The sequence below is a fragment of the Sylvia atricapilla genome, chromosome 3 (genome assembly GCF_009819655.1).
Source record: "Sylvia atricapilla isolate bSylAtr1 chromosome 3, bSylAtr1.pri, whole genome shotgun sequence".
NCBI classification, from domain to species: domain Eukaryota; kingdom Metazoa; phylum Chordata; class Aves; order Passeriformes; family Sylviidae; genus Sylvia; species Sylvia atricapilla.
Window position 1 is genome coordinate 102,723,703 of NC_089142.1, and position 25,457 is coordinate 102,749,159.

Here is a 25,457-nt window from a genome sequence, read left to right on the forward strand (position 1 = left end):
TCTTTCACAGAACACACAGGAGTTTTTAAATTTGCCATTTTTTATCCTGTTCTAAATGAAAAATGTTTTTTCCCCACGTATGGGAGATTTTAAACCATATTTTGCAGACTGTTGTCATACAGAACCACGAGGGAATTTCTCGCATCAGAAATGTCAACCACCCTTTAAAAGTGGGAACTTCAGAGATGTCAAACACTCCAGGCTTTTCAACTTCCACTAACAGCTGGGAATAAGACTGCCTTTTCTTTGACAAAAAACAAACAGATATTTTGCAAATAAGAATTAAGAGGAGCTGAGATATTTAAGACAAGCCTAGACAAAAAACGGGGGGGGATGAACATGGCTTTCATTCAGTGCTGGTGTAGCTGGATCCTTTGCTGAAGTCCATGAATCTTGCTGGATCTGAGCAGATTAATTTCCTTATTTTAATTTCAAGAAGACTGGGGATGTTCCTCTTTTGGAATCATTGTTCAGTCATTCATTGGAATGGACAAAGCAGACATATTTCAAATATCTAATTTAAGCAAAAACAGCCTGTAGAAAATCCGAGCCAGTTGCATCATTTCAGAACAACCACAACAGGAAAACATCCCAAAGATTATTCTAACTGGAGTTGCAAAACTGACTGCAGGACTAGGAGCCCTTACTGAGGTAAGCATGAAGATGCTCCTTGGTACATTATTTCTGTACCTGTGCTGAACTGCACTGAAACACACCAAAAGCTGTTTTCTCAAACTCCAGCTATGGAAATACCTAAAACCAGCTCCCAAAACCTGCCCTCACAACTTTATCAAATTGGTTCTAGCAGCCACAAAAATCCCTCCAAGCTGAAACATTCAGGAACAAGTCAAACCTTCCTTCATATGCCAACAAAACCTCTTGGTAGTTATCTCTTAACAGGTACCACTCACCCACCAGATCCCTTCCATGAATACTGACTATGACAACTCTACCATGTAAAATGATGACTGCAGGGTGAAACTTCTTTTAAAATACACAAATGAGAACTGTTTTTCCATGTGTTTGTGTTTTATTGCATAAAATACTATAAAAGTGTGGTTTGCCAGCATACCTGTGAAAAAAAAAAATCACCAAAAAACCCCCAAACCAACAAAAAAACCCCTAAACAAAAAACCAAACCAACCTCCCAAACAAACAAATGAACAAAATCACTGTATCTCCATCACCCCAACACGGACTGTGAAAACGATGCAGAAAGTGTTTTCACAGGTTTTTAAGTTAGTTAACACATTAGCTTTCTTTTGTAAAATTAAAAGGGTGAACTTGGAAAGGTCAGAGCTCTAAAACTTTAATTCTATCCTAGAGTAGTAGCAAACAGTTACAACTGACACAAATCATTAGTGACATTAATCCAGATTAAAGACACCAATGTATTACTTAACACAATCTTTACAGTTTTTACATTTTTTGCTACAACTAGAAACAAACTTACATTTTTCTCTGCATACAGGATGACAAGGGAAAATTAATTGATGATTTGAGTAGTTTTCTTACTGTTTTATATTGAATGATTCTGACACGACTCAGTTGAAAAGACCAAATTCTACAAGCTGCCATGGCAACACTAAAACAAGATGCTGAGGGGTTTTTATCAGATATTTCGTTTAAAAATAGTAATTGTTTAGAAAATGTGTTATTGCTTTAGAAGCTTCTTATTAAAATAAACCAGGTATTTAACTCACTTGACAACTGCATCATTCTTGCTCAGAATAAAGCAAGAAGATCCTTTTGGCATTTTGGGGGGAGATCTGAAGAATGTGTGCTTGCCACCAATATGGATTTTTTAAGTTTTATCTATTTTTTGAAACACAAAATTATACTGAGAAGTTTTATGAAGCCTTCCATCTTTCCACTGCATATTATTTCTTCACACAAGCTACATACACAGGTAACTGTGAGATTTGGGAACTGCCCTTGCATTTCTGGTGTGGTGCATGACTTAGGCAGGTCTTAACTCACCCTTGTGAGCCTTTACTGTCCAAAGCAGAGAGAACATTTCTCATTCACATCACTGTCTGTAACTACCAAAACAACCAACTGAGCTTTACTCATAGAAATTATTCTTTACAGACAAGATGATTATCTACCTGCAAAGATGTTCCATACCTGAGGGTAATTTGAGGGTAATTTTGAAACAATGGCACATTCTTGGGACATCATGTCAATCCAATGACAAGAGCACACAGGTTAAAACACAAAAACAGCTGCACAACACAGCTGGTCCTGAGTGATGCTGTCACAGGGCTGTAGAACTGCACTGACTTGTCACCGAGGTCAATCCAAAGGTGACTCAGTCAAGGGCTGTGCATCAGAATCAAGTGGTTGATAGCAGGAACACTAAAGAGGGCAAACTGCACTGAGGTGTCTGAAGAGAGACAAGTTACACTCTTTAGACGGTATGCCTCTAGGCTTTTTAACAAAAATGCTTACAGCAACTTTATCCCAATAATTTATTAGCTCTTTTAATTTTTTTTTTTCATTTTTAATACTTTCTCTAGCACCTTTTCTACATAAAAATTGAGTTTTTCTCCAAACTAGCTAGAAGGGGTGCTAGGAACTCGACAGAAGAACAAGAACACTAACCATATAAAGTTCTGAACACTCATGTTGCAGTTACTGAGCAGCAACCATGTTTCCATTATGCAAGCTGTGAACCACTGGGCTGCAGGAACCACAATACCTCTAAACAAACCACCCCTCACCCAACATCAACTCAGAAAACTCAGCACACAGCTCCTCAGCTGGCTGATGCAAGCCTTGGAGCTGATTTAACCAGACACTGCTTCTGCCAGCATCATGCCACACTGGCAGCTCTGCATGCACCACTTTGAAACTATTCATATCTTATGATAATTTATTTCATATCAGCATCAGCTAGAAGGACTGTACTGTTTTAATACTCCTGCATGTTCCTTCAACAAGGGTCAATCACTAAAGACATGGGCACAAGGAGCCATCCCTGGGGTGCTGCCTGGAGGAGGATTGCAGATCCTCCATGAGGACAACACCTCTCAGCTACAAGCCATGCAGGATCAAAGTCCAGCCACAGCTTTGCTCTCATCTCTGCATCCCTAAAACATCTGTAAACCACAACAGAACACGAAGCTTATAGATGTCAAAAGTTCATCCCACTCCAAAAAAACCACCAAAACCCATCTCTGGCAAAGGCATTAGCCACACTGCTTATGCCACACTTACATTTTACACCTTCTGCATTAGCTCCTCTAAGAAAAAATGAATGAACAAAGGTGGAACAAATCCCTTCACCCAATGTAATGTGCTCAACACATTCCAGCTCTGCGTGCATTTTATGTATTTCCTACATGGTTACCTACCGGAAACTGTGAATACCTTGAAGCTCTTGCTGTAACACCTCTTGTGTTGTTGCTATTAAGTCCAAAGCTCCAACATACTCTGAAGTGGAGAGCAGCAACTGTACTGTGGGCTGTGTTTGGTGTACAGTGGCCATTAACTTCAGTTTGTTGTATGCTTTTATACAGTTATTTCTGGTCAGCGACAGTCTTAAAACTCGAAGCGATCCTTCACACATTACTTTATCAATTTTAGAGATTTTCTCTCTAAGCAATTTTACAGCCTGGGAGGTTTTCCTGAGGTAGTCCTGCAACTCATGCTGAGAGGTCATTGCATGAAAAAATGCTTCTGAGCGGAGAGAAATCTGATGAGCAATATTGACTTCCACAATGTCCAGATAATGGCTCAGCTGGGAAGAGGAAAAAAACAACATTATTGTTATGACCTGGAAGCTTTATCACCATGCAAATACACTTGCAGAGTATTTGTCTCATTGTACCACAAGGGAATTTTGCTAATAAAAAATTAAATCCTTTTGTCGTTGTGGTTTAATAATTTCTTTTTAAATTAACTCAAAAGCACTGTGGGAAGGCTGGTTTGATGCCTTTCCTGCTTGAAAATAAAAAGTTAGAAAAGCAAATAAATCTAACACACCCAAAGCTTTGTAGCACATGGTTGCAGCACTGGCCACAGAAAATGCACAATAATAACCAGGAGACAGCTCTGGCTTGTAAGCAACAGAATATACATGCAGATATGCTATGAAATTTGGGTCAGTGAAGCTGCTAAAGGTGCAGCCACTATACCTGATGACACACCACTGGAATGGCTCTGCTTATTTAAAAAGCTGTAGTACTTTCTTTGTAGAAAAATCTCCAGGGTAGCTCTGGCTGCAGTTGTACTTTTGCCAACCAGCTGGAATTAGTACTAAGCCTATTTCCTGTGTGCTGGCACTGTGGGATTCCCAGAGTACACCGATATGTTCAGAACCTGAAACTCAAATTCTCCATGTCCACGAGTTAGCAGACCACTGTGTTGGCCTGATTCTTGAACTGTAAAAGCTGTGTGTTCTGGCTTATGCTGAATATGCAAACTCAAAGGAGTGAGGCTTTAGGATGCTCATCTGAATGTTAATACTCAGATGACCTGGTTTCTCCAAGCAATCAAACCTCCTGCAGAATTCCAAAAGGGCAACCAGAGGTGGAAAGGAAATCAGCTGGAGAATGCTTCCTCCTTGGAGTTATTTTCATACTGCTTCCTATGGATACACTAGGGATTCACACAATATGCAAAGCCACCTCTTTTGTTCACACCTAATTTAATCAGAAGCATCCTCCACCAACCAGCTGTGACACAACAAGCCACAGGGAAAGCCAAGACAGACTCTGGCACAGGGATCAGAGCAAGGGTTTTACAAACAATTACTGATGTGATTGTACCAACCAAATGCCTCAGGTCCCTTCACTACGCTAAACAAAGCAGAGCAAACAGAGCAAACAGCACCTGCCTCAAAGAGCTTAGTCTCAATGCAGGACAACATATGGGAGCAGGTAAAGAAGAAAAGATCATGAGGAAATTTTTGAAGCAGATCAACAGCGGCTCAAAAGGCTGTAAACAGATCTACCTAAGGCAAGGTTTTCAAAATCCTGTTGGAAAATGGTGCCTGGAGGTAGGGACAATTATGGCAGCAGAGTGCATATTTACACCTGGTAAGTGTAAACCTCGTGCAGTTCAGAGGCTTTAAAAAGTAAAACAAAAAAATCTGGGCTCATTTCAGTCATATGAAGCAGTGTTTTCACTCCTCTGCATCAGTGAGGGCTCAGGGTCTGCTTCAACACCAGTTCTTTCTGAGTGTCTATCCTGCTGCTGTCAGGCACATTTTGGGAAGTTCACAGCATATGCCAGACTTCGTTTTTCCATCTTCAGACAGCAACTGCCCCAAAAAGCTCCAAAGAAGCTTTTCTCCAACTTTAGGTGTGGAGGACAACCTAAGGAACCTTTGAGCTAGCTTCCAGCAGAGCCTGTCTCTTCTTCCCCAGTTGGGAGGAGAGCAGGAAGACTAATTCCCAGAAATTTGGAAACACCTTCCAGACAATCTCATGTTATTTTTTCCTAATGTATCTCACAGTTTCCAAAATTACTCAGATTTTCTAGAAGCATTTTATGGGTATTTGTACTGTAAAGATGACTCATTTTGAGATTTTCTATAGTATGACTACATAACTTGCAAAAAAATAGATAAAAACGACCAAGAAGAGACTTCTGTTTTCAATATGAAAGAAACAGCTCTGCTTTCATGTTCTCCTTTGTGAAATGCAAAAACAGATCAGCGCACACAACAACAAAAGAAAGAGAAATCTCCTAAAACACAAACACCATAGGATTTAGTATTGCCATCAGCACACAGAAACCACAGTGCCTTGAATCAGAAATTTTCCTGAGATGTTGGAAAATAACAGTCTGACACAGTGTACAACCTGTGCAATCCAGCTTTCCCTTCTCAGGGAACTGCTCCTCCTCCCTAAGAAAACTACTCCACACCTCTGAAGTTGCATACAGCTGTTTCAGTAAGTTCCAGCTGTTGTGAAGAGCCAACTGTTACATCATATAAAGATTCTTTCTTTTCCAGATTTGACAGATTTACTGAGCAGGGGAAAAAAGTTCTCTTCCTGCAGGATTTATTAACAATCTTGAAGTAAAATGAGAGACAGCAAAGCCCACAAGGATGTCTCAAGAAACACCACACAGCAGCAGCCATGGAGCTCCTTTGCAGTATCCATCAGCAGTGATGGATAACCACAGCTTTTGTCAAAGTTGTACCTTTTCTTGAAGTAATCTGGAGGAAGCTGCATCACGATTTCCTTTCCCACCAGCAGTACTAAAATGAGACCATGGTAAAACGGCATTAAACGTTAAGGAATCTTCCAAGGCAAAATCTGGTTTCATAAAAATCTGAAACAGAAAAACAAAAGAAATAAATGTGCCTCATTCCCCCTGTATTTTTTGCCCAGTTAAACACATCTTCTGTCTCATTAAGCTAACAGAGACCTTATTTGTTGATTTCAAAATCCAAATTTTCATTTATCCAGGCAGACAAATTCGTTCCAGACAGTACAACCAATGGACTTTAAAAGCTTATGTGATCTGGCCAAGTCTCATTTTCTGAAAGTGGAAGTCAAAGCTCCAAAACTACATATGTATTCAACCCAAACACCCTGAGTGTGCAAACATATGCAGCTTTGAAGTGCAGGTGGGCCCTCTCAAGGATCTGAGGAAAGCTTTTCCCCTAACAAGGGCATCCTGCTGCTGATCTGCTCATTCCTGAGGTCACAGTTCCTAGAAGATTGATGATCCAGGGTGCAGCAAGTGCTCCCTGGGAAGGAACAGAGCTGACATTCTTAAGGCAGGATGTAGCAACAGAGCTCTGCACAGGAAGAGTCAGTAACATGTAACATTAACCACACCTCCTGGAGAATTATTCATCTAAAATTCTCTCTGATAACCTTATTTATACTTGACAAAACCTTGAGCTTGCAGTAGAACCCTCTTCTTTTTATTTATGAAGTGTAATTTGAAAAGGTTCAACACAGACTGCAGCATCACACCCCACTCAGGCATTCTTGTTTTTTGGACTTTAAACACTGCAGTGACAGCTACTTAAGCTGCAGCCCACATGACTGGCACAGAGATGCTGACCCACATTAAAACTCTGACTTCTTACTGTACCTATAAAAAAATTATTCAGACTAAAATGGAATCTGGAGCTGTGCCTTTTGTCAATCTGATTCAAAACCCCGTATCATGTGTGCTCCATGTTTATATGCAGGAGAGCTCTGATCAAGGGTTCAAGTAGTTAAACCTAATGCTGAGTTGTACACTAGGCAATATTCAAGCTATTCTCAAACTCTTCAGTTTTCCCTTTCTCCTAGACTGGCTCACCTCTGAGGTCTTAACTTCATTTATTTCAAGATGAAAAAAATAATGGTATTTGCATTATACTTTAAGAGAAAAACGGAGACCATGAAAACAAGAAGAAGGAAAAAAACCAAAAGACAAAGCAAATCATCCTAAGTCTTTAAATTCTGAGTGCTACAAATCCTCTTGAGAATCAACCCAAGTCATCAGCGAGGATAAAATTTCTACAAAGAACAGAATACATGCATATATCCAACAATATGTGAGAAAGTCTTAACAACAGCTCAGAGTGCACGGAAGCCATACCTTAGGTACTTGTTCCAGATCTGTCCTGGATTTATCTAAAATTAAACAAAACACAGGCAGTCATTCATGAGCAAACAAAGGGAAACAATTCCATTGAACAAATGAATCCCACGAGGAAGTGTTCAAGACAACAATGCCATGTTCCTCACAGAGGGGGAACAGGCTTACAAACTGAAATGAAACTTTCTGACTGAACATGAGGAGAACCTTGACGGTATGAGGACAATCAACATTGGAACAGGCTGCCCAGAAGGGCTGGGTACTTCGGAGATTTTCTGGATATATATTTGCAGATATTTTCTGGATTATTTCTATTTTTCTTGGTAAAGCTTTGAATGGCCTGGCCTGACCTCACAGCTGAACTGGCTTTGAGATGGCAGCTGCAGTAAAGGCCTTCTGAAGTCCCTGCCAACCTGAAATATTCTGATTCCTTGAAGTGCTCTTTTGTCCTTTGCAGTTCAGGTCTCATGCTCAGACTACTCAAAGGAGCTTGCACTTGGCTGCTTTGGCAGAGTCAATCATACAAAGCAATCCACTTAGCACTCCACATTCATTAGTGCACTGGCAAGGGCCAGTGAAAGGTCCTTCTAACATCACCCCAGTTTTAAGGCTTTGGACTGAAGCTGCCCATACAGTCACTCCTGCACAGCACTTGGATTGGACTGGATGCACAAAGGCTGGCAAGAAGGATGAACAAGGGCTCGGGCCAGAGTCCCAAGCACTGAGCAGGCAGCACAGCAGCACTAATTCCTACGAAGTATGCTGACCTAACAATTGAAGAGGGTGAGAGAGTTGAGCTGGGAAAAAGAGTTAATTCATTATATCCCAGCAGAACTTGAAGAAAAGGCAAATTCAGACTTTAGAGGTTCAGCCAAAATGCCCTGTTCCCACCTTTACTCGTTACTTTAGTGGGCATTATGAAGAGGGGGCAAAAAAGTTGAGGAATTTTCAAGCAACAAGCCCAAATCTCGGGACAGTCTGCTCAACCCTGACAAACATGGCAAGTGCTACCTCAGCATCAGCTCCCACACTGCTCTCTGTGGTTTTCACTTCATTTGTTTCTTACTTTATTTGTATCAAAGTACAAAAGGAATCATCCTGCTGTCCTCAGCCTTTGGACAGACCAATTCTTACTGGAGAGAAAGGGCCAAGTCTTGAGGGATAGAGTTAGAGGAAGACAGGAAACAGTAACAGCAGAATTTACAGAAAATCACAAGCTCCAGTTTACCAAATGATGTTTCTCCTAGGAGCTGTCCAAGGAGCTCCCAGTTACTGTAGTGACAATAATTTTCTCTTTTTAAAAATACTCAGACTCTTTTAAAAAGGATTAAGCTAAGACTGAAGAAGGCACTTTGATATTGCAGTAAGAAGCACAGACTCATTCTGGAACAGCTATTCCAAAGTAACACCAATACAGAGAAACCCTGCAGAAGGGATTCCTTTTGCACAGAAGAAGAGGAAGAAAGTCAACTGAAACAACTTGATCAGAAAGAGCAAACTACTGAATCCTTCTTGCAATCTGAAGACTGATGAACAAAATCATTTATGCTGATGTTTCTGAGAAAGTAAAATAAATAATAAAAACTTTCTCCAAGTTATGAGTGGTTTTCTTCCTTTTACTTGTCTTTTTTTTTCCTCTATATTTTGCCTCTTGCCTTCCTTCTTGTCTAGATTCCCATTAGTTGAACTACTTCCTTAAAGTCCTGAAATTCAGCCTTCACACACAGGTTTGAACTCCTCAGTGCAAGGCAGCCCTAGACAGACTGGAGTCAATTGTGTCAAAAGCCACAAAGATTATTAAGAAACAAGGAGGAGAGACAGTTTAGACTGGAAAAGCCCAAGGGAGATCAATGTGCTTAAAGATCTGATGAGGGGATGCAAAGAACACAAAGCTGATCTTTCTCAGTGCCAGGACAGGAGGCAATGGGCAGAAACTGACCCATGAAAGATTCCATTTGAACACAAGGAATTATTTTTACTGTGAGAGTGGTAAAACTGAAACAGGTTGCCCAGACGTATTGTGTAATTTCCATCTGTGAAATTCTCAACCCAACTGGACATTGTCCTCCCACAGGTGGCCCTGGCTTGAGCAGATGGTCTAGACTAGATCATCTTGAGATGTCATTTCCCACCCCAGCCCTGAGTGACTCTCATGGCAGGGATACAGGAATGGCACTGCAGTTCTTCAGTGAGAAGACAACAGGTGATACAAACTTGATGCAACAGTTTCAATGGATCTCAAAATAGCAGTTAAAGAAAACACTGCCAGGGCCACAACGACCCACCAGTAATCCAAACATGCCAAGAAAAGGTTTAAAAGCAGGTATCACTAATGTTTAATTACGAAATGTCAGCTGTGGTCATGAATATTTCTAAGTCTACTACGTCTGAGTTTTCAATTATTGCTTCAAAGAAATCATCAGCTATTGTTGCACACGAAGATCCCAAGCAAGGAACAGAAACAATTAGTACATTATAGAATAAATAATGAGTAACATTCATAACACTTGTTACATAACACTGATGTTACAACATACTGATACAAACAGACACCACTTTTTAATTAGACTGAAGGAGGCTTTGACTGTACCGTGGGTGTGTAATAGTGTCCTGTCAAAGGTATCTTTAGGAGTACAAATATTCTTGCACCTTTCATGAACCTTCTCTCTCTGCAGAAGAGAAAATATATTAAAGAATTATTCTGATGCTTTAAACCCAGAATTTTTTCATTTGAAGAAAAACATTCAGTGAAACATAACAAAATTATGCAAAATAATTCTGGCAAGTTCACAGTATTTTCTTCCTCTTACAAGTTCAGACAAAGTTTGTCCAGGTGAAAGGCACCAAAAACTTCAACCTATAATGGATGTGTTGTTTCTTTCCTGTATCTTTACATCTCAAAAGAAAATAAACAGGGAAGTTATTGAAGAGGTGCAATAACTTCTCTACATAATGATACCCAATCACAGATCAATTATAATTACATCTACAAACACTTATTTGCTGACTAATCCAGAAATCACACTAACACACAAAAGAATCCTTTTTCATTGCTAAATCAAACTGGATGAAAGTAGAAATTACTTGCCCATATTACTAATGAGTACCTTGAGATATGAGTAAACATATCTTGTTTCATCATGCTGAGCTTCGAATTTTTACCACCACCAGAGATTGCAGTGGTGAGAAATTATGTTTCTAAAGAACACCAATGTTAACCAGATTTCTGCTAGAAGCTACATCACAGCTCAGTTCCAAAATCTTCTTTTATTTAGCAGTCACTGCATGAAGCACTAATTTTAAAGGACAAAATTTTAAATAATTTTAAATGTTGCATATGTGAGTTAAAGGCAATAGTTCAGTTGTAGTTCAATTATAGACAATTCCTTTCTACAATCCTTAACTATAATTGAACAAATAACACTTCCTGCAGCTAATTCTGAACCAGAAAAAAAAAAAAAGGAAATTACAAACCAAGGAAGCAGAAAACAGCAGGAGACTTCTACAAGTTCTTTCAGTTAAAAAATAAAAAAGAATACTACATACTTACTGACACTTGTATTTTTAAGAGATTGTAGAAGTCTCCTACTGGTCCTGATGTCCTTAGATGTAGCTTAGTAGCTTACACTTCCCTGTTACAAAACAAATCATCAAGATAATAGGCCTCTTTATAGTTTAAGTTAATGCATAAATGTTTCAATGTTTAGATTGAAGACTCCTAAAAAATATCTCCAACCCTTGCAGCATTTGATCCAAAAGTCTGAGAATGCTATGTTGCATTGCAGAGCCCAATCCTTACAGGAAAAAAGGATTAACAACCAGAAAGAATAAATATGAACTGCAAGCCCTGGTGCAGAGCTCAGTACTCAGAAACAGAGGTTAAAAATAACATGAAATTGCCTCAGGACAATTCAGAGAGCATTTTCCACATGATGAGTTCTGAGATTATAAAACCAGAAATGTCTAATGAAGATCCAACTAACACTGGAAAAGCAAATTAATTATCAGCTAACTGTACAGTGGGCTACTAGCCAGGATAAGCTAATTAGAAGAGGGATCTCTTTCTGGTCCCTAGGACTATGTGCACCTAACTGGAGCTTCTTACCGGAGTGATTTCCTGTTGGTATAATGCAAAATGTTCCTTGGTGATCTGTGGGAGGTAGAATGAAGGCGTGACTTCAGTGTCCACAAAGTCCACTCCCCATGTTTTTGTAAAGAAATCAGATTCCCTTTTTGCTAACCTAGGATCATTTAGTGCTGCTGGGAGATTGACTTTGGAATGATAAATAGTCCATCTTGGCTGATCCACAACTAGAGATGGGCTGTCACGTAAGTCATTGGGATTGCCTGCAGCACAAAAGACAAGACAGTTTGTTAGGGTGAGAAACCAAGCTGTAGCTTTTGCTAAAATGTGGTTCTTAAGCAAACCATTTTTTACCAATGACATACTAGATTACAATTATCCATGCAAATGACAGATGATATTCTCCTTCTGCAACACTTCACGTTGCATTTATTCTATGAGATTAACCAACTCAAGTTTTGAACACAGAACTGATGTACTGACAATCATTTAACAGATTTAGCTCAACATTAGCTTCTACTGAAGAGAGAAAGATTCCAACCACAAACATACATATTTCTAATAATCTGATCTTGATCAGAATGACAGCAGCAATTTGTTAGTATTACATGTTGTAATTCTCAACATCCCATCCCACTATTCCTTTCGTTTTAGTGCAACACAACAGCTGGAGCTGTGACCAAAATCTGGTTTAACAACAGCACCAGAGACCTAGTACTACAGACAGGGCACTTGATTGCTCCTGCAGAAAGGCTGGGATGTCTCCCAGAAGGAATGCAGCCAGGCTCCAAGCACACTGGACACATCTGCTACAGGCTCTGTCAGATTACATGATCTTCTCATGTGGAGTATGGATCACAGCTGTAATGTGGAATCACGCAAGCAAAGTCCCACCTAGAAGGAGGACATCTTAAAACAAGCTGACAATAGTCTCTCCAATGGCTCCAAAGGGACACTGGGTGGTATAAAAAAGAACCACAGCTGTTGGAGCCCTGGGCCCTGAGAATTCCAGCCTTTCTGTGCTCACAGGCACTGACCACCAGGCAAACACTGCATTGACCTGAGCCCGTGGAAAAGGCTCCAAAATTGAGTGACAGCACTGGAATTGTGGGTGTGGAGTTTGGATAGAAGTGTGGGATATCACAGGGTGCAAATATCGGAGTTGAAGGGTTTAGAATATAGTAATATACATAAAGCAAGGTGGAGGTTTTAGGACAGAGGTTGAGTCCTCCTTTTTCACCTTCTTTTTCATGAGTCTGGGTGGTGTTTTGTAATTGGATAGAAAAATCCACATTGTGGGCCAGGGGTGGTTGGTTATTCGGTTAAAAGAAAAAATAATTTAGGTGTCATTTCTTAATTGGACAGTTTATCCTTAAAAGGCCCTATAAAGAAAGAGATAGGGGCCATTTTTAACTTTGTTAGCTAGAACCCACTTGTGAGACTGTAACATAGATAAGAATTAATAAATATCTGAGTCCAAACACAAACACCGTCTTGAACATTTAACCCCGACTCTGGCAAAACGAAGATAAAACACAACACACAGAATGCTTGGAAATAAGACTATGGCTCAGTACACTACACCCGGTATACATGAAATATTGACTGTGTAGCTGGCAATGGTTGCGTTTTCCCCCAGCATTACCTGTGGGCTCCTTGGGACACACGTCCGGCAGGGACTGCACGGGGCGAAAGCGTTTCGTGGAATCCACTTCTTTTTTAAAGAAAGCATCACTGCTGTTTGACTGAGGCACTGGTGAAGAACTGTGGCTTGATGCCATTGCATAAAATCACCACTTGATAAAAGCTAAATAGGAAACAATAGATATGGAGGTTTTAATAAAGCTCTGGGGACACATTGCATCAAAACAATGACACTCCAGTATTGTTTTGAACTACTGACACAAATCAACAACAGGAGAAAAAGTTTCTTTTAAACATGAAAATAAAAGGCAGAATGTAACTTCATGGTTTGTTCCTCACACAACTCTAGGTTTGGAGGATAGCCTGTTCTTGTGCACAGCACACCAATAAAATGCTACATTAGGGAAAAAAAGCAAGTCTTTCAGGCATTCCTTCCTTTCTTGCCATAACTACTTCAGCCACAGTGCACACATTCACAATGGAATTTCCTCTCAAATATCAGGAAACCTTGTACTGGAATCAGGAAAACTGACAATTCAACTTTTATGGCTGCCTAGTAAAGTACAGTTTTTTCCAGCATAATGTATTTGCACAAAGACAATTAAATCATAGATCAAAAAGCTCCAGGGTGAGCAAAGTCTCACTAATTTTCAGTTCAATTTTAAGATCCCTATTTGAAAATAAGAAAACCTTTAAAATTTTTACACTAGGGCTGAACTTAATGAGTTCTTTCCATCTGTAAACACAACTGCATTTCCATCAAAGTATCAGACAGTAGTGCACTGCACAACTATTAGAGGTTTGAGAGTTTATTAAAACTGCACAGCTCAAGGAGTGCCTGTTCAAAGGGCTTCCAGCAGCATCACATATATTACAAATCTCATTTGGAAAAGAAAAAAAAAGGTTCTACTTTCTAATCAGGGTTGAAAGTGTCCTACAAAACAATTCTAAGAGAGATGTTCAGCTCTAACAGAGCATCTCAATGAAGAGGCCCTGAGTAAGAAAAACTTACTGGCAGACAGAGAATGGGAAGTCAGAAGCAGTCAGAGAAAAAACCTTTCCACACATCTGACACATCTCCCTTAAGTACCATAAAGCATTAATCTCTCTCCCCCAAAAGCCCCACAAAACCCTTTTTCTCTACTACTTTTATTGCATTTTCATATTCTACTGTTCTTCCCTTGACATTTCCAAAGTAACTTCTTCATCAAGCTCCTCCCAAATGTTTTGGGGTTGTTTTATGAAAAACCTAGTATGTGATAACAAAACACTTATCATTTTAGCATTCTTAAAAAACACATCCAGTGCTATGCTGCCATGACCAAGTCTCCTAAAGGCATACAGTAAATTTATCTGCTGTATTTGCAGTTTTCCTCCTGAAAAAGCCTCTGTAATATGAACCACAGACTGCTCTAGTCAGATGTATGAGCAACTAGGGTAATTTGTAGAGAGCAGTAAAATCCTGTAACTCTTGCAAGCCTTTAATCCAGCCTTTTCCCTTTCCCCACAACGAAGTACCATCGGAAAGAATTGTCTAGGATACGGATGGTCTCAACTACATAAATCGGAGTGGAGAAAACACTATCTGTGTGATGCTAGTCAAAGATTTAAAACAAATTCAGAAGGCAATTTAAGACTGAAGAGTAGCTACACACCTCAGCATCTCAAAAACAAGCTCTACCTACTCTTGCACAGATATTTTCATTACTTATCACCATAAAATATTCACTGACAAATCTTAAAATAGAATGAGAAGAGTACAATAAAATACCACTGCAAGCAGTAACCTTCACATAGTTGAGTGGATTTTAACAAGATATAAGGCTTCATAGGCAGAGGCCTTCTTAAGTGGCAGGCAATCTGATGCTGTACTAAATTATTCATGGCTAGCAGCTATTCTAGTACCCTCATAAGTCAGGACCTTCTGGATAATTAACCCAAATGAAAAACCGCATTTGCACAGGAAAAAAACTCATCTCTGTACTGCCCAAAACCAGGCATTCCTCAAAATGCAGACTTTAAATTGGCCAACCAAGTGCAACTTCAGAAAGATAAAGAAAACTGGACAATAGTACCTGAATTAAATCCATGTTATAAAAGAATACCTGCCAAGCCCATATAAAGGCAAAAATCCTGGCCTACACTCATCTCTGTACTCTAAACTTACCCACCACTGAAAAACTTTAATTTGTTCACCAACTAATTAATTCTGCTCCTTGTCCTCCACTACTAAATATTTTATAGACAAATTAATCTATAACTAGCCCCTAAATCAACATTTAAAAATATGCAATAATACACAAATTTGCTGATTTAAACATACCAAAAATACAAACCCCAGTGTTAACACAGAACAAAACTTCTGCAAAGTGTTTTAACTCATTCAATTTTCCATGCAAGTGAAAGGCAGGTAAATGCAGCTAACTGCACTAACTGTGCAGAATGACAGGCAGGTAAATGCAGTTAGCTGCATTAACTGTGCAGAGTGAATTATGAAATTGTGAGTCCCCTGAGTCTCTTACTTAGAAGAACACATGGCTGTAGTAAGAATATGCAACTGTGTCACTTCATTACATCAGTGTTGAAATTATACACAATTAAAATGGGTTAGATCAACTGTGCTCTTTCCAGTGATCACATTTTGTCTAGCAACATGTATTAAACTAATGCAATAAAAAAAAACATTTAGAGGTTAGACACAAGAGTAGTGATGAAACATGGAACCCAGGATTATGGGTTTGCAACTTGCTTTCAATATATTACATTTATTTTGTACGCACTGTATTAATTTCCTTATTTAAAAAGATTATATCAAATTGCACTGCTACTGTAATGACCTAATACCGCTGAAGTTAAACCAAATCAGCCATGGCAACAATGAACACAAACAGCCTTAAAAAAATTCAAAAACAAGCTTTGATGATCTGAATTGAGAATATTCCTAGAGTCTGAGTGCGTGAAGAGTTGCATTTCAACTTAGAGCCTCCTCCTTAAAAACATTCTTACTCAGCAACGCGCTCAGCAAGTACAATATGACACAGCTGTACAACACAGCACAGAACAAAATACTGAGGTGAGGGGAGCAAGAGCCACACATTTGGATACTGCACAGTCAGCAGAGCAGCAGATCTGTGAGCCAGCAGGGCATTAATCACACGAGGTTATTTCTGAGATGACTGTGCTGTGACTCTTGAGTTTCACAGCCGAGGTTTCAGCTGCTGGAAGAGAGCACAACAAACACCAAAGTGTATTACTCAGAAGTAATTGCACTTAAGGGTGGTGGCGGCTCTGGAGAACGTGTTGGTTTTTCTAAGCATCAGGAGTTGCACAGAAGTTCTTCAGAAACTGCCTTCCCATATTCTGAGTGTAATTATTCACGTGCTTTGTTTTTCCAGTATCATTCGTAGAATCTGCTCTCTAAATTTTATCTCAGTTTCAAAAGTAGTGACACCTAAGAAGAGACACTCAGCAGGAAGAGCCCTCAGGGTTCCAACTGAACATGCAACGCTGAGCAAGTTTTCCTTCAACTATTCCCCCCTGTCCACAATGAGCCACACTCGGACACCAGCAAGTTTTCAAGGGGTATGCTCTGCATCCCAAAGGTAAGGCAGGAGAAGTTTCCCTGTGAACACAAATGGCATGCTCAAGTCCCTGCTGCCTGTCATGGCTTTGGCAACAACAGAGTGAAATGAAAATATTTCAAGCACTCCTCTGACTACCCAACACGCTTTGGAACAGAAATCTACCAGAAGCCACCCACAAGTTCAAGTTAAAGCAAGACACTGCACCACTTCTAGAAGATATGATAAATACCAAAGATACTTATGAAAGAAAAGCATACCTGAAACATAACTGAAAGATAAAAATGCTCAAGGGACTCCCTCCAGAACCTAATTATTATTGTTATTGGCCTAATATATTTACTCTGCCCTCAAAAGTTGAGCTTGCCCTATGTATTATTACAGACCTCTTTTTGCTCAATCAGGATTTCACCCTGTGACAGCGAAACGAGCAAAGTACACAGCACCTTTGTGAGACAGTGTGAGCCAGACTGCACCACCTCAAGCTTTTATTTTTTTAAACCAGCTAATTCCTCAGGCTGTAATTTCCATGCTTGTCCCTGATGCCCTGAGACAGACATCCCTGCGGCAGTGGGGGAGCCAAGGTTAGCTTGGAGGAGAAACATTTAAAGCAGTTTCAGAGACTGAGGTTAAAGCCGTGGGAGCTGTTCTGCTAAACCAAGCTCTTTCCGAACACCGACTTCCACCCTGGGGTTTCAGAGGAGGAGAATGATGATTGTCAGGGGAATGATGAGGCCAGAGTCAGAGGAGAGCTGTGACCTGTCCCCATGGCAAGCCACCTACATTTGGAGCACACTCCAACATGAAACCTCTTCACACAACTTGGAGAGGAAGCCACATGAGCCTGGCCTTTCTGAGAGCTCAATAAATACAACTGTACTTGTATTCACAAACAGACACGTATCTGAGTGCATTCTGCACACCCCAACAGCATCCCCAATCTCACACTGAGGTGTACCTTCTCTGATGACCATCCAGGTGAGCCTTGCTGGGCTGAAATCAACCCCAGAAGGAAGCAATGGATGAGTTATCTGCATTTCCCATCAGCCCTGCTCTGCCACAGATTCTGTAATTCCTCAGACTATGCTACTTTCCCAGCAAACTGCAGAATGGGGACTGTGGAAAAGCAAGAGCACTTGAATAGCCCAAAGAGTAATGCCATCACCCTCACCTTAAATTGTCCCTTTCATAAGGCCATCTCAAAACACTGTCCTCAAACAGGGAAACAGGCAAGAAAAAACAGTAGTGACTCCAAAGAAGGAACAGAACAGCTGCATCCCCACTGCAAAGCACCACGGGTAGCCTACAAGGCCAGGATAAAACAACATCTGACTCTCACATTATTACATTTTGTACTGGTTTCTTTTGCCCTTCCCAGCTGTAGCCACATGAACCAGCAGATTAAAAAAAAAAAAAAAAAAAAAAAAAAAAAAAAGACAAAAGCTTTAGCTGAGCTTCACTTCTTTAAACACAAGAATAAGATCCTCTGAAAAGTACTACCCCAAAATGTCCCATCACTGAATAATGTCCTGTTACTTAAAATAATAATCCACAAGTGTAAGCACTTTATCAAAAACTTGAAAACATTGAAAACAATTTATCTCCTTTGAGACAAACTGTCTGCAAAGTAATATTTCACTTTCATTCAGGTACCAAATAAACAATTATATGAAGCACTTGTGATGTACCCCCTGTAGCAAATTTCCTCTCATCTGGAAACTCAACCTCCCAAGGCTGAACATTTAATTTGAAATCAGAAGGCAGATTTTGTGCTGGAAAAATGGACCCACCTACAGCTATTTAGGTCATTATGCACCCAGTTCTTCCACACCAGAGACACCAGAATCATTCAGAAACAACGATGAAAGCAGAAAAAATATATGTCAGAAAAGGCCTTGGGATTAGTTGCCCACACTATCACACAAGGTGAGAGTGAAGTCTCTTTGTACCCTTTTTCTCAGTCATCAGCACTACAGTGCGCATTACCCCCTTGGAAAACAGTGAAATACGAGCATCTTGCAGTGCTCCAGAGAGGTCCCCACAGCAGAACAAAGATCAAGGAGCCCCAGCAGGCATTCCTGCTACCAGCCTGTCAGAGGCACACACTGCAGAGCAGTGACATGTGGAAAAAAAGGCAGAACTGCACCAGCCCCAGCAAAAATCCCAACACTGAGGTCCTGACGTGACAAAAGGAGATGCTCACAGCAATTTGCGTCAGCAGCACGACTCCCTGCACAGCCCTTCCACTTGCCATCTTCAGCAGGGCCAGGCTCCACTTGTTCCTCCACTTGTTTCCTTGTTATAGAAAATAACTTCCTAAAAATACGGGTTTTCATGGGAATGCTTTCTTTCTGAAGCCTTACCCCAGTCCTGAACTGCAAGTGGCTGTGAAGGAGCCAAATAAAAATATTCCACAGTCTGGTGTTGTGTATAAAGACTATCAAAAAGCAGGCCCAGTGTACCTCACAGCAAGTCCTGACACAGGATGCCAGTCCACTGTCCCTCTACAGGGCAGGTTCTCAGCAAACAAGACCATCCAAACTTTCACTTGGACAGCAGTGCCACCCATGTTTGCTGACAGTCCTTGTGGACTTATTAATACCTGCCCAAGAGAAGATCAAACAAAACTCATCATCTCTTTTCACACCACTTCCTTCTTGTCCCTCAAACAGATTTCTTTGACAAAAAAATAATAAATAACTCTGTGGCATGAAACGCAGTATGGTCATGTTACACCTAGAATGCCAAAAAACCAAAAGGAAGGTCTCACACTGCTGCTTAGAGAGTGCATAAAAATGATGGAAACTCTCTAACATACTGCAAAGTGCCAGATATGCTACTCCAATCCTAATAACCTAGCCCTAACACACACCCACACACATCCAAAAAGGCCCATTTTTTTAAATTTAAGAATCAGATTGACAGAGAAAAAGCTGGGATATTTAAGCTCTTAGGTATGAGTACTTTGGAACATCTGATCAGTAAATGGACCTGTCAGTTTTGACTACAAGAAAAACACATTAACAATTCTTTACCTTCTGCAGAGAATATTCAGGTGGGTTATTTAAAAATCTAGCATCTAGGTGAGGTGGGTGCAAAAACCTAAAAAGAAAACCAAGACAAATCCTAGATTTGCTGGTAAATACGACTTGGAATTACTTGTATGAGGCCCCAGAAATATGTGCATAGATCATCCACACTTATCCTGTTCACTCTTTCTGCTCCATTCATAAAACAAGACAAGGAATAAACAAAGTGTGAAGGGAAAAAAAAAAAAAAAAAAAAAAAAAAAAAAAAAAAAAGAAAGAAAACCAGAAGAAAACTGTGGGCCTCTCAACTGGAAGGATAATATGATGCTCGTGGGCCTTCTCTCTTCTTCAGACTCACAGCTCCTCCTTTTCCCCAAACGCTGGAGAAGGAAAGCAGAAGTGCCTTCCTCACAGAGTTGCTGCCCCAAAAGAAGAAGCAGTACCTACACGATCATGATTCCATTTCCCAACCTCATCCTGCTCAAACTGCCAAAGAGAAGCCTGCAGTCTGCTTTCTACGCTCGTTTCTAGTGGCTCCTGACATTTTCCAGGCAAACAATATCTCCATTCAACGTTGGAAATGTGCATCTCCTCCTCCTCCTCCCATGAAGTCTGTGCTTGTCAACAAGGCAAGATTCCTGCACACATGCCAGACTCCCACTACACAGAAAGATGGTGCTGAAGACAGAGGGAAACTTGGGACAGATCCTGCTACTGGCAAATGGGATGGTAGAGATGCTTCTCCTTGTGCAACCTTCTGGCCTCACTGGTGAGGCTGCCCAGTGACTTCTGTGTGGATCTCCTGTCAATCAGTGCACTTTAGGCACTGTTTCTCCCACCCAACAGACACCAACCTAATGCCCAAAGGATTTCCAGACCTTTTGTCTGCGCTACACTTTGTCAAAGAGTCACAACAGTAATTACAGCAGCCCCTACAACAATTAACATACTGCAGCTGAGAGCAATTTCTCACTGGGTTGCACGGCAACAGATCCACGAGTCCATAGGACTTCTCATTCAGGACTTCATCAGTACAGGCAAGACAGTAAAGTCAACACACCACCCATGCCACGAACTCAAAAAAACCCCAAATACATGCAAATCTGTAGCCCAGTGATTACTTTGATGCACTTTAAAATGGGCATTCTATACTTTTTCACACCAGGTTGTGATAACTCTATGTCCTGTAACAGAAATCGTAAATATTTAGAGAATATAAGAAAAAAGGACTCAGCAGCATACTAAGGCCCAAACTGGACAGTCAGAAGGGGGAAAGTTTCTCCTGGGATTGCAGAAGGTTGGCATTTTACAACCCCATATGTGTATTTCTCTCAACACTGTACACCGCCTTTGAAAAACTCCAGTAAAGACATGCAAGAAATTGATCAGCCCATCACAGAATTTCAGGATCATCTACAAACCGAGGAACCACCGCATTCCCACACGGTTTATGGAACCTTCGGCGCTCCACATCCCAGCCCATCCCGGCTGCCATGCGCCAGAGGAAAACACCAAACACTTGCTCCGAACGTCGGCTCCCGAGCCGGCCGTACCTTACGGAGAAGACGCCAGGAGGATCTCCCGGAGGCCGTCGTCATATCTCTCCCCGTGGCATGGTCGGGAACGCTGCCGGGGACCTGCGGGACGAGCGACCGCATGAGGGAGGCCCGGCCTCACGGCGACACCTCGGCGCCGCGCCCGCGCCTCCCGCCGGGCGCCGCCCGCAGCCCCCCGCGGGTCGCCACGGCAATTCACACCGGCGATTCGCCGCCAGCACGGCAAACGGGCCGCGGGCAGCCCGCCGCCCGCCTCCCCTCCGCCGCCCGGCCCGGCCCGCCCGCGCCGCCCACACAAAAGGCGCCCGGAGGAAATTCAACTTTCCCGGCCCCGTCCCCGGGGAGCCCCGGCGGCGGGCGGGCCCCGGCGCTGTACCTGCGGCGCCGGGCGCGACGCGCGGCCTAGCGCGGCTCCTCCGCCGCGACACGTCGGTGCCCCCGCGCAGGGCGGCGCAGGAAGGGCCGCGGCGGCGGGACGGACCGGCCCCGCCTCTGCCGCCGCCCGGGGGAGGAGCCGCGGCCGGCGCCGGCGGAGCGGAAGGGGCCGCGCTGCCCGCGGGGGCTGGCCGCGCTCTGCCCGTGCCTCGGCGCCCGGCCCTCCGCACCGGGCCCTCCTCGCGGCGTCCGCGGCCGGCCTGACTTGGTTATATTTTAGGGTGGTTTAGTTTAGTTATATTTTTAGTTATTTTATTTGTATGTTTATATATTTTTATATTTTATAGATACATTATATATAATATATATAAATATATAATGTATATTTATATATGTATATTTATATAAAATATATTTGATATATTATATATAATATATAAACAAATATGTAGCTATATATATTTTTTGTTTGTGGGGTTTTTTTGTATATTTTATTCTCTGTCAGGCCGCAGAAGCCGCTGGAATAGAGGGATGCATTAGGTCCCACTGAAACTGTAGCAGCCTCATGCCTTAAACACACCTAAATTCTCGGCCGTAGCCCTGTGGCAGTCACCAAAATGCAGGGAGACTCTGATTAATTAACAGCAGCGATTCCGGCTGTATTAAATAACACAAGCCTGTGGCTATGAGCTGTGTGAACACAGGGGTGTGGAAATCCAGGGGTTACACGGGTTCATGCCTGGGCTCGCAGCTCACTGACTCGTGTCTTGGCTGGTGCTGGCCCCAGACTGACGGGGCTGAAGATGTGGTTCTGCTCCTTGGTGGTCAAGGCTGGCAGAGGTTTGTTCGGTACAATTTGTTTTGCAGACTCAGATGAGTATCACCGACATCAGGTGACTTCCTTGAGAGACGTGTCTGACCTGACCAGGAGTTGCCCTTTAAAAATTAAGAGTTTAAAAAGCAGAAAACATGACACTACCAGAAAGAAAGACTAGTTTAGGATTACTATTACTTTATAACTGTGGGCTTCAGTGTTAGTGGCCATCCATTATACCTTTCACAGACATGCTTTAGAAAATAAAGATGTATCTTCTCATGCTTCTGAATTCTATCCTTGACTTTCTAGAGTTAATATTAGCACAGGTCAAACAGACTTCATTGAAGTTACAACAGCAAAAAACACAGCTATGTTAAATATTAAATGCTTGTTAGGAAGCCAGTGGGGATTTCCCTCCAGCAACCTGCAAATGTCACTCACAATATTTTCGTAGCATATTTTCCCCTACCTGGCAGGAATCTCTTTGTGCCTTACAGCTTCCGCTGTGCTCAGACACACTCCTCATGGGCAAAACATGGTGGCTTGGGGTTTTTCTGGGTTTTTTTCCCCTTGGGTATCACATTAGTTGGAGTCTGTCTGTCTCCTAATCCCTAAAACATGAAGCAGCAGCAATAAAGTGAGCAAAGAGATCACAAACGTAACGTAAAACTGATTGCTGTGTATTGATCCAGGCTGCAGAAAGCACTGGGTTTGCAGAATTTATGGATATCCTGTGGATAAAGGTAAGGAAATTGGAGAGCCTGTAGAGGGAGGTGGTGTCCTCCCCAGGGGTTCTGCTTTATGTTTCTTGCTGTTGACCCAAACAAAAGTCCTCGGCTGTGTGGGTTCAGGATGGCTTTGGTTCATTCCTGCCTGAGCACTGCTGCCTGCTGGCTGGTGGCGTCTCCATGGCTCCTGCAACCACTCATAAGTGAGTTGGAAAGTTTGGATTTGCCCAAACGGAGTTCACAGTTTGCTTTCAGTAGTCTGACCTTCTGGAATTGGACCTGAGAGTTTCTACATAACCACTTTCCACTAGCAAAGAGACAGAAGGGAGGGGATGGGAAGAGAGTGGAAGGCTAAAGGAAAGGGAATCCCCAGCAGAGAAGCAGCTGTACGTGAATACTAACTACAGACACTGGTTTTGAGGGGAAAGCCCTTCCTACAGGCTTAGTGGTAAACCAGTTTTCCCCTTTCCAGCCCCATGGGTCAGCCTGAGGCTAAAGGTGAGTCCTGCAGCATGGATACAGTTTTCCAGCTTCCCTTGTATGAATCATGGGTTGATCTACTCATTGCTGAAATGGGTCCAGTCCTGGTCAGCAAACTGAGCCAGAGCCAAGTCTGGCTGTGCAGGACTGACCTCAGTGCACAGCTGCTGAGGTTCACAACGCTGCTCTTGCAGCATCTCCACTGAGTCAGGGAGCTATCCTGTTCAATTCATCTCACTCAGAGCAGCCTTGAGAAGAAATTTTGCATCAGTTGCTTAGCATGAAATGACCTTTACGTAGAGCTGGCTTACCCCTCAGTTGACATTTGCCCAGAAAGCCCTGATCTAGCTGAAAACCTCGGGTCTGTGTTCCTCTTGCAGCAGAGAGGTACTTTCAAAGCCAGTGATTAATTGTGTCAGAGATGCAGGGGAAAGCCATACTCTCAAAGTGACATTTGAGCCATGCGCCCTCCTGTGACCTTTAATGTTTTCCCATTGCAAAGAAAAGAGTCTTGTTATCTGCTCAGGCAGGGAAAGTTACAAACTGTTTGATTTTCTACCTTATGCTTCACTGACATTATCTCCGAGCTAAATGTTGTTACTGTTCTGCTGCATTTTGTATTCACAGCAAAGTCCTCTGTTCCCCTTGGTGAAAAATAAAGCAGAGCTGCATCATCTTTGTGGATCAGAAGGGAAGGATGACAGCCATGGGGTTGCCTCCTGCTGCTTGCTTTTCTGAGTGTCACCTTTCTGCTAAACCCCGTGGTGGCAGTGACAACGCCAGTCCAGCCTGAGGAACCTCCTCTCCTCCAGACCGCAGGAGACTCAGTGGGTGATTTCTGGAGACTTTGAGAAGAAAAGCTGGTTTGAAGCATAACAAATCTCCCCAAGGCACGTGGCATGGCTGGGCTTGTGAGCTGTGGTGTTCAGAGCCTGAATCTGCTGTGGGCAACAACAGCCATCGCTTCACCAGCAGAGCTGGTGAGGAAACTGTGAGTCAGTCAACCATAGTTCACTTGATCTGTTGTCAGTCTACCTCCTCACATACAGCTTATGTCCGTAAAGTCTGCTTTTATGGGAGCATTTCAGTTATCTGTGCTTCCTACTGACTGCCAAGGGCCACGTCAGCAGGGCAGTGTGACTCAGCCCCACAAACACCCTCACCCTGGGCACACAGGACATAGTCCCACAAAGGCTCTCCCAGGGAAAAACTCCAACCCCGAGAAGCTTTAGTCAGGAAAAAAAAAATCTTTCTGCTGCTGCTTTTTCATCTGTGTGAGTTAAACTGGCATTCTTACAGAACAACAGAAATATGACTGGGTTTTTTCCTACACTCACGCCAGCTCAGGAGCCTTCCGTGGAGTCTTCCTGGAAAAGAAATGGGAAACAGTGAGTTTTGTGCTGTAGAAAATAAACAGTAAAAAGAACAAAGTAGCTCCCTTTTTTCTTAGACACAAGAGACATTTAAAAAAAAAAAAAAAAGGAAATCCTTAACTCTGCTGAGTGGCAGAACTAGCAGCCAACTATTGTAAAAGCTGGGTCATGTCTACGAACACCTGGCCTCTTTTCTTGAGATGTCACAGTGTTTTAGAAGGTCCTTGCTTACAGGA

At 42.0% G+C, this 25,457-nt stretch overlaps 1 protein-coding gene across 1 annotated transcript in view; it reads right to left on the reverse strand.

Moving 5' to 3' along the window:
- Positions 1-21,908, reverse strand: part of VPS54 (VPS54 subunit of GARP complex) — a 44,110-nt gene extending 22,202 nt beyond the window's left edge. Inside the window, exons 1-8 of the mRNA XM_066316457.1 lie at positions 21,825-21,908; positions 21,446-21,529; positions 13,284-13,445; positions 11,660-11,901; positions 10,145-10,223; positions 7,555-7,589; positions 6,154-6,285; positions 3,357-3,742 (exon numbers count right to left, since the gene is read on the reverse strand). Coding sequence (XP_066172554.1) covers positions 3,357-3,742; positions 6,154-6,285; positions 7,555-7,589; positions 10,145-10,223; positions 11,660-11,901; positions 13,284-13,419 — 1,010 coding nt within the window. The 5' untranslated portion in view covers positions 13,420-13,445; positions 21,446-21,529; positions 21,825-21,908. The remainder of the gene's footprint in view (positions 1-3,356; positions 3,743-6,153; positions 6,286-7,554; positions 7,590-10,144; positions 10,224-11,659; positions 11,902-13,283; positions 13,446-21,445; positions 21,530-21,824) is intronic.
- Between the last annotated feature and the right edge of the window lie 3,549 nt (positions 21,909-25,457).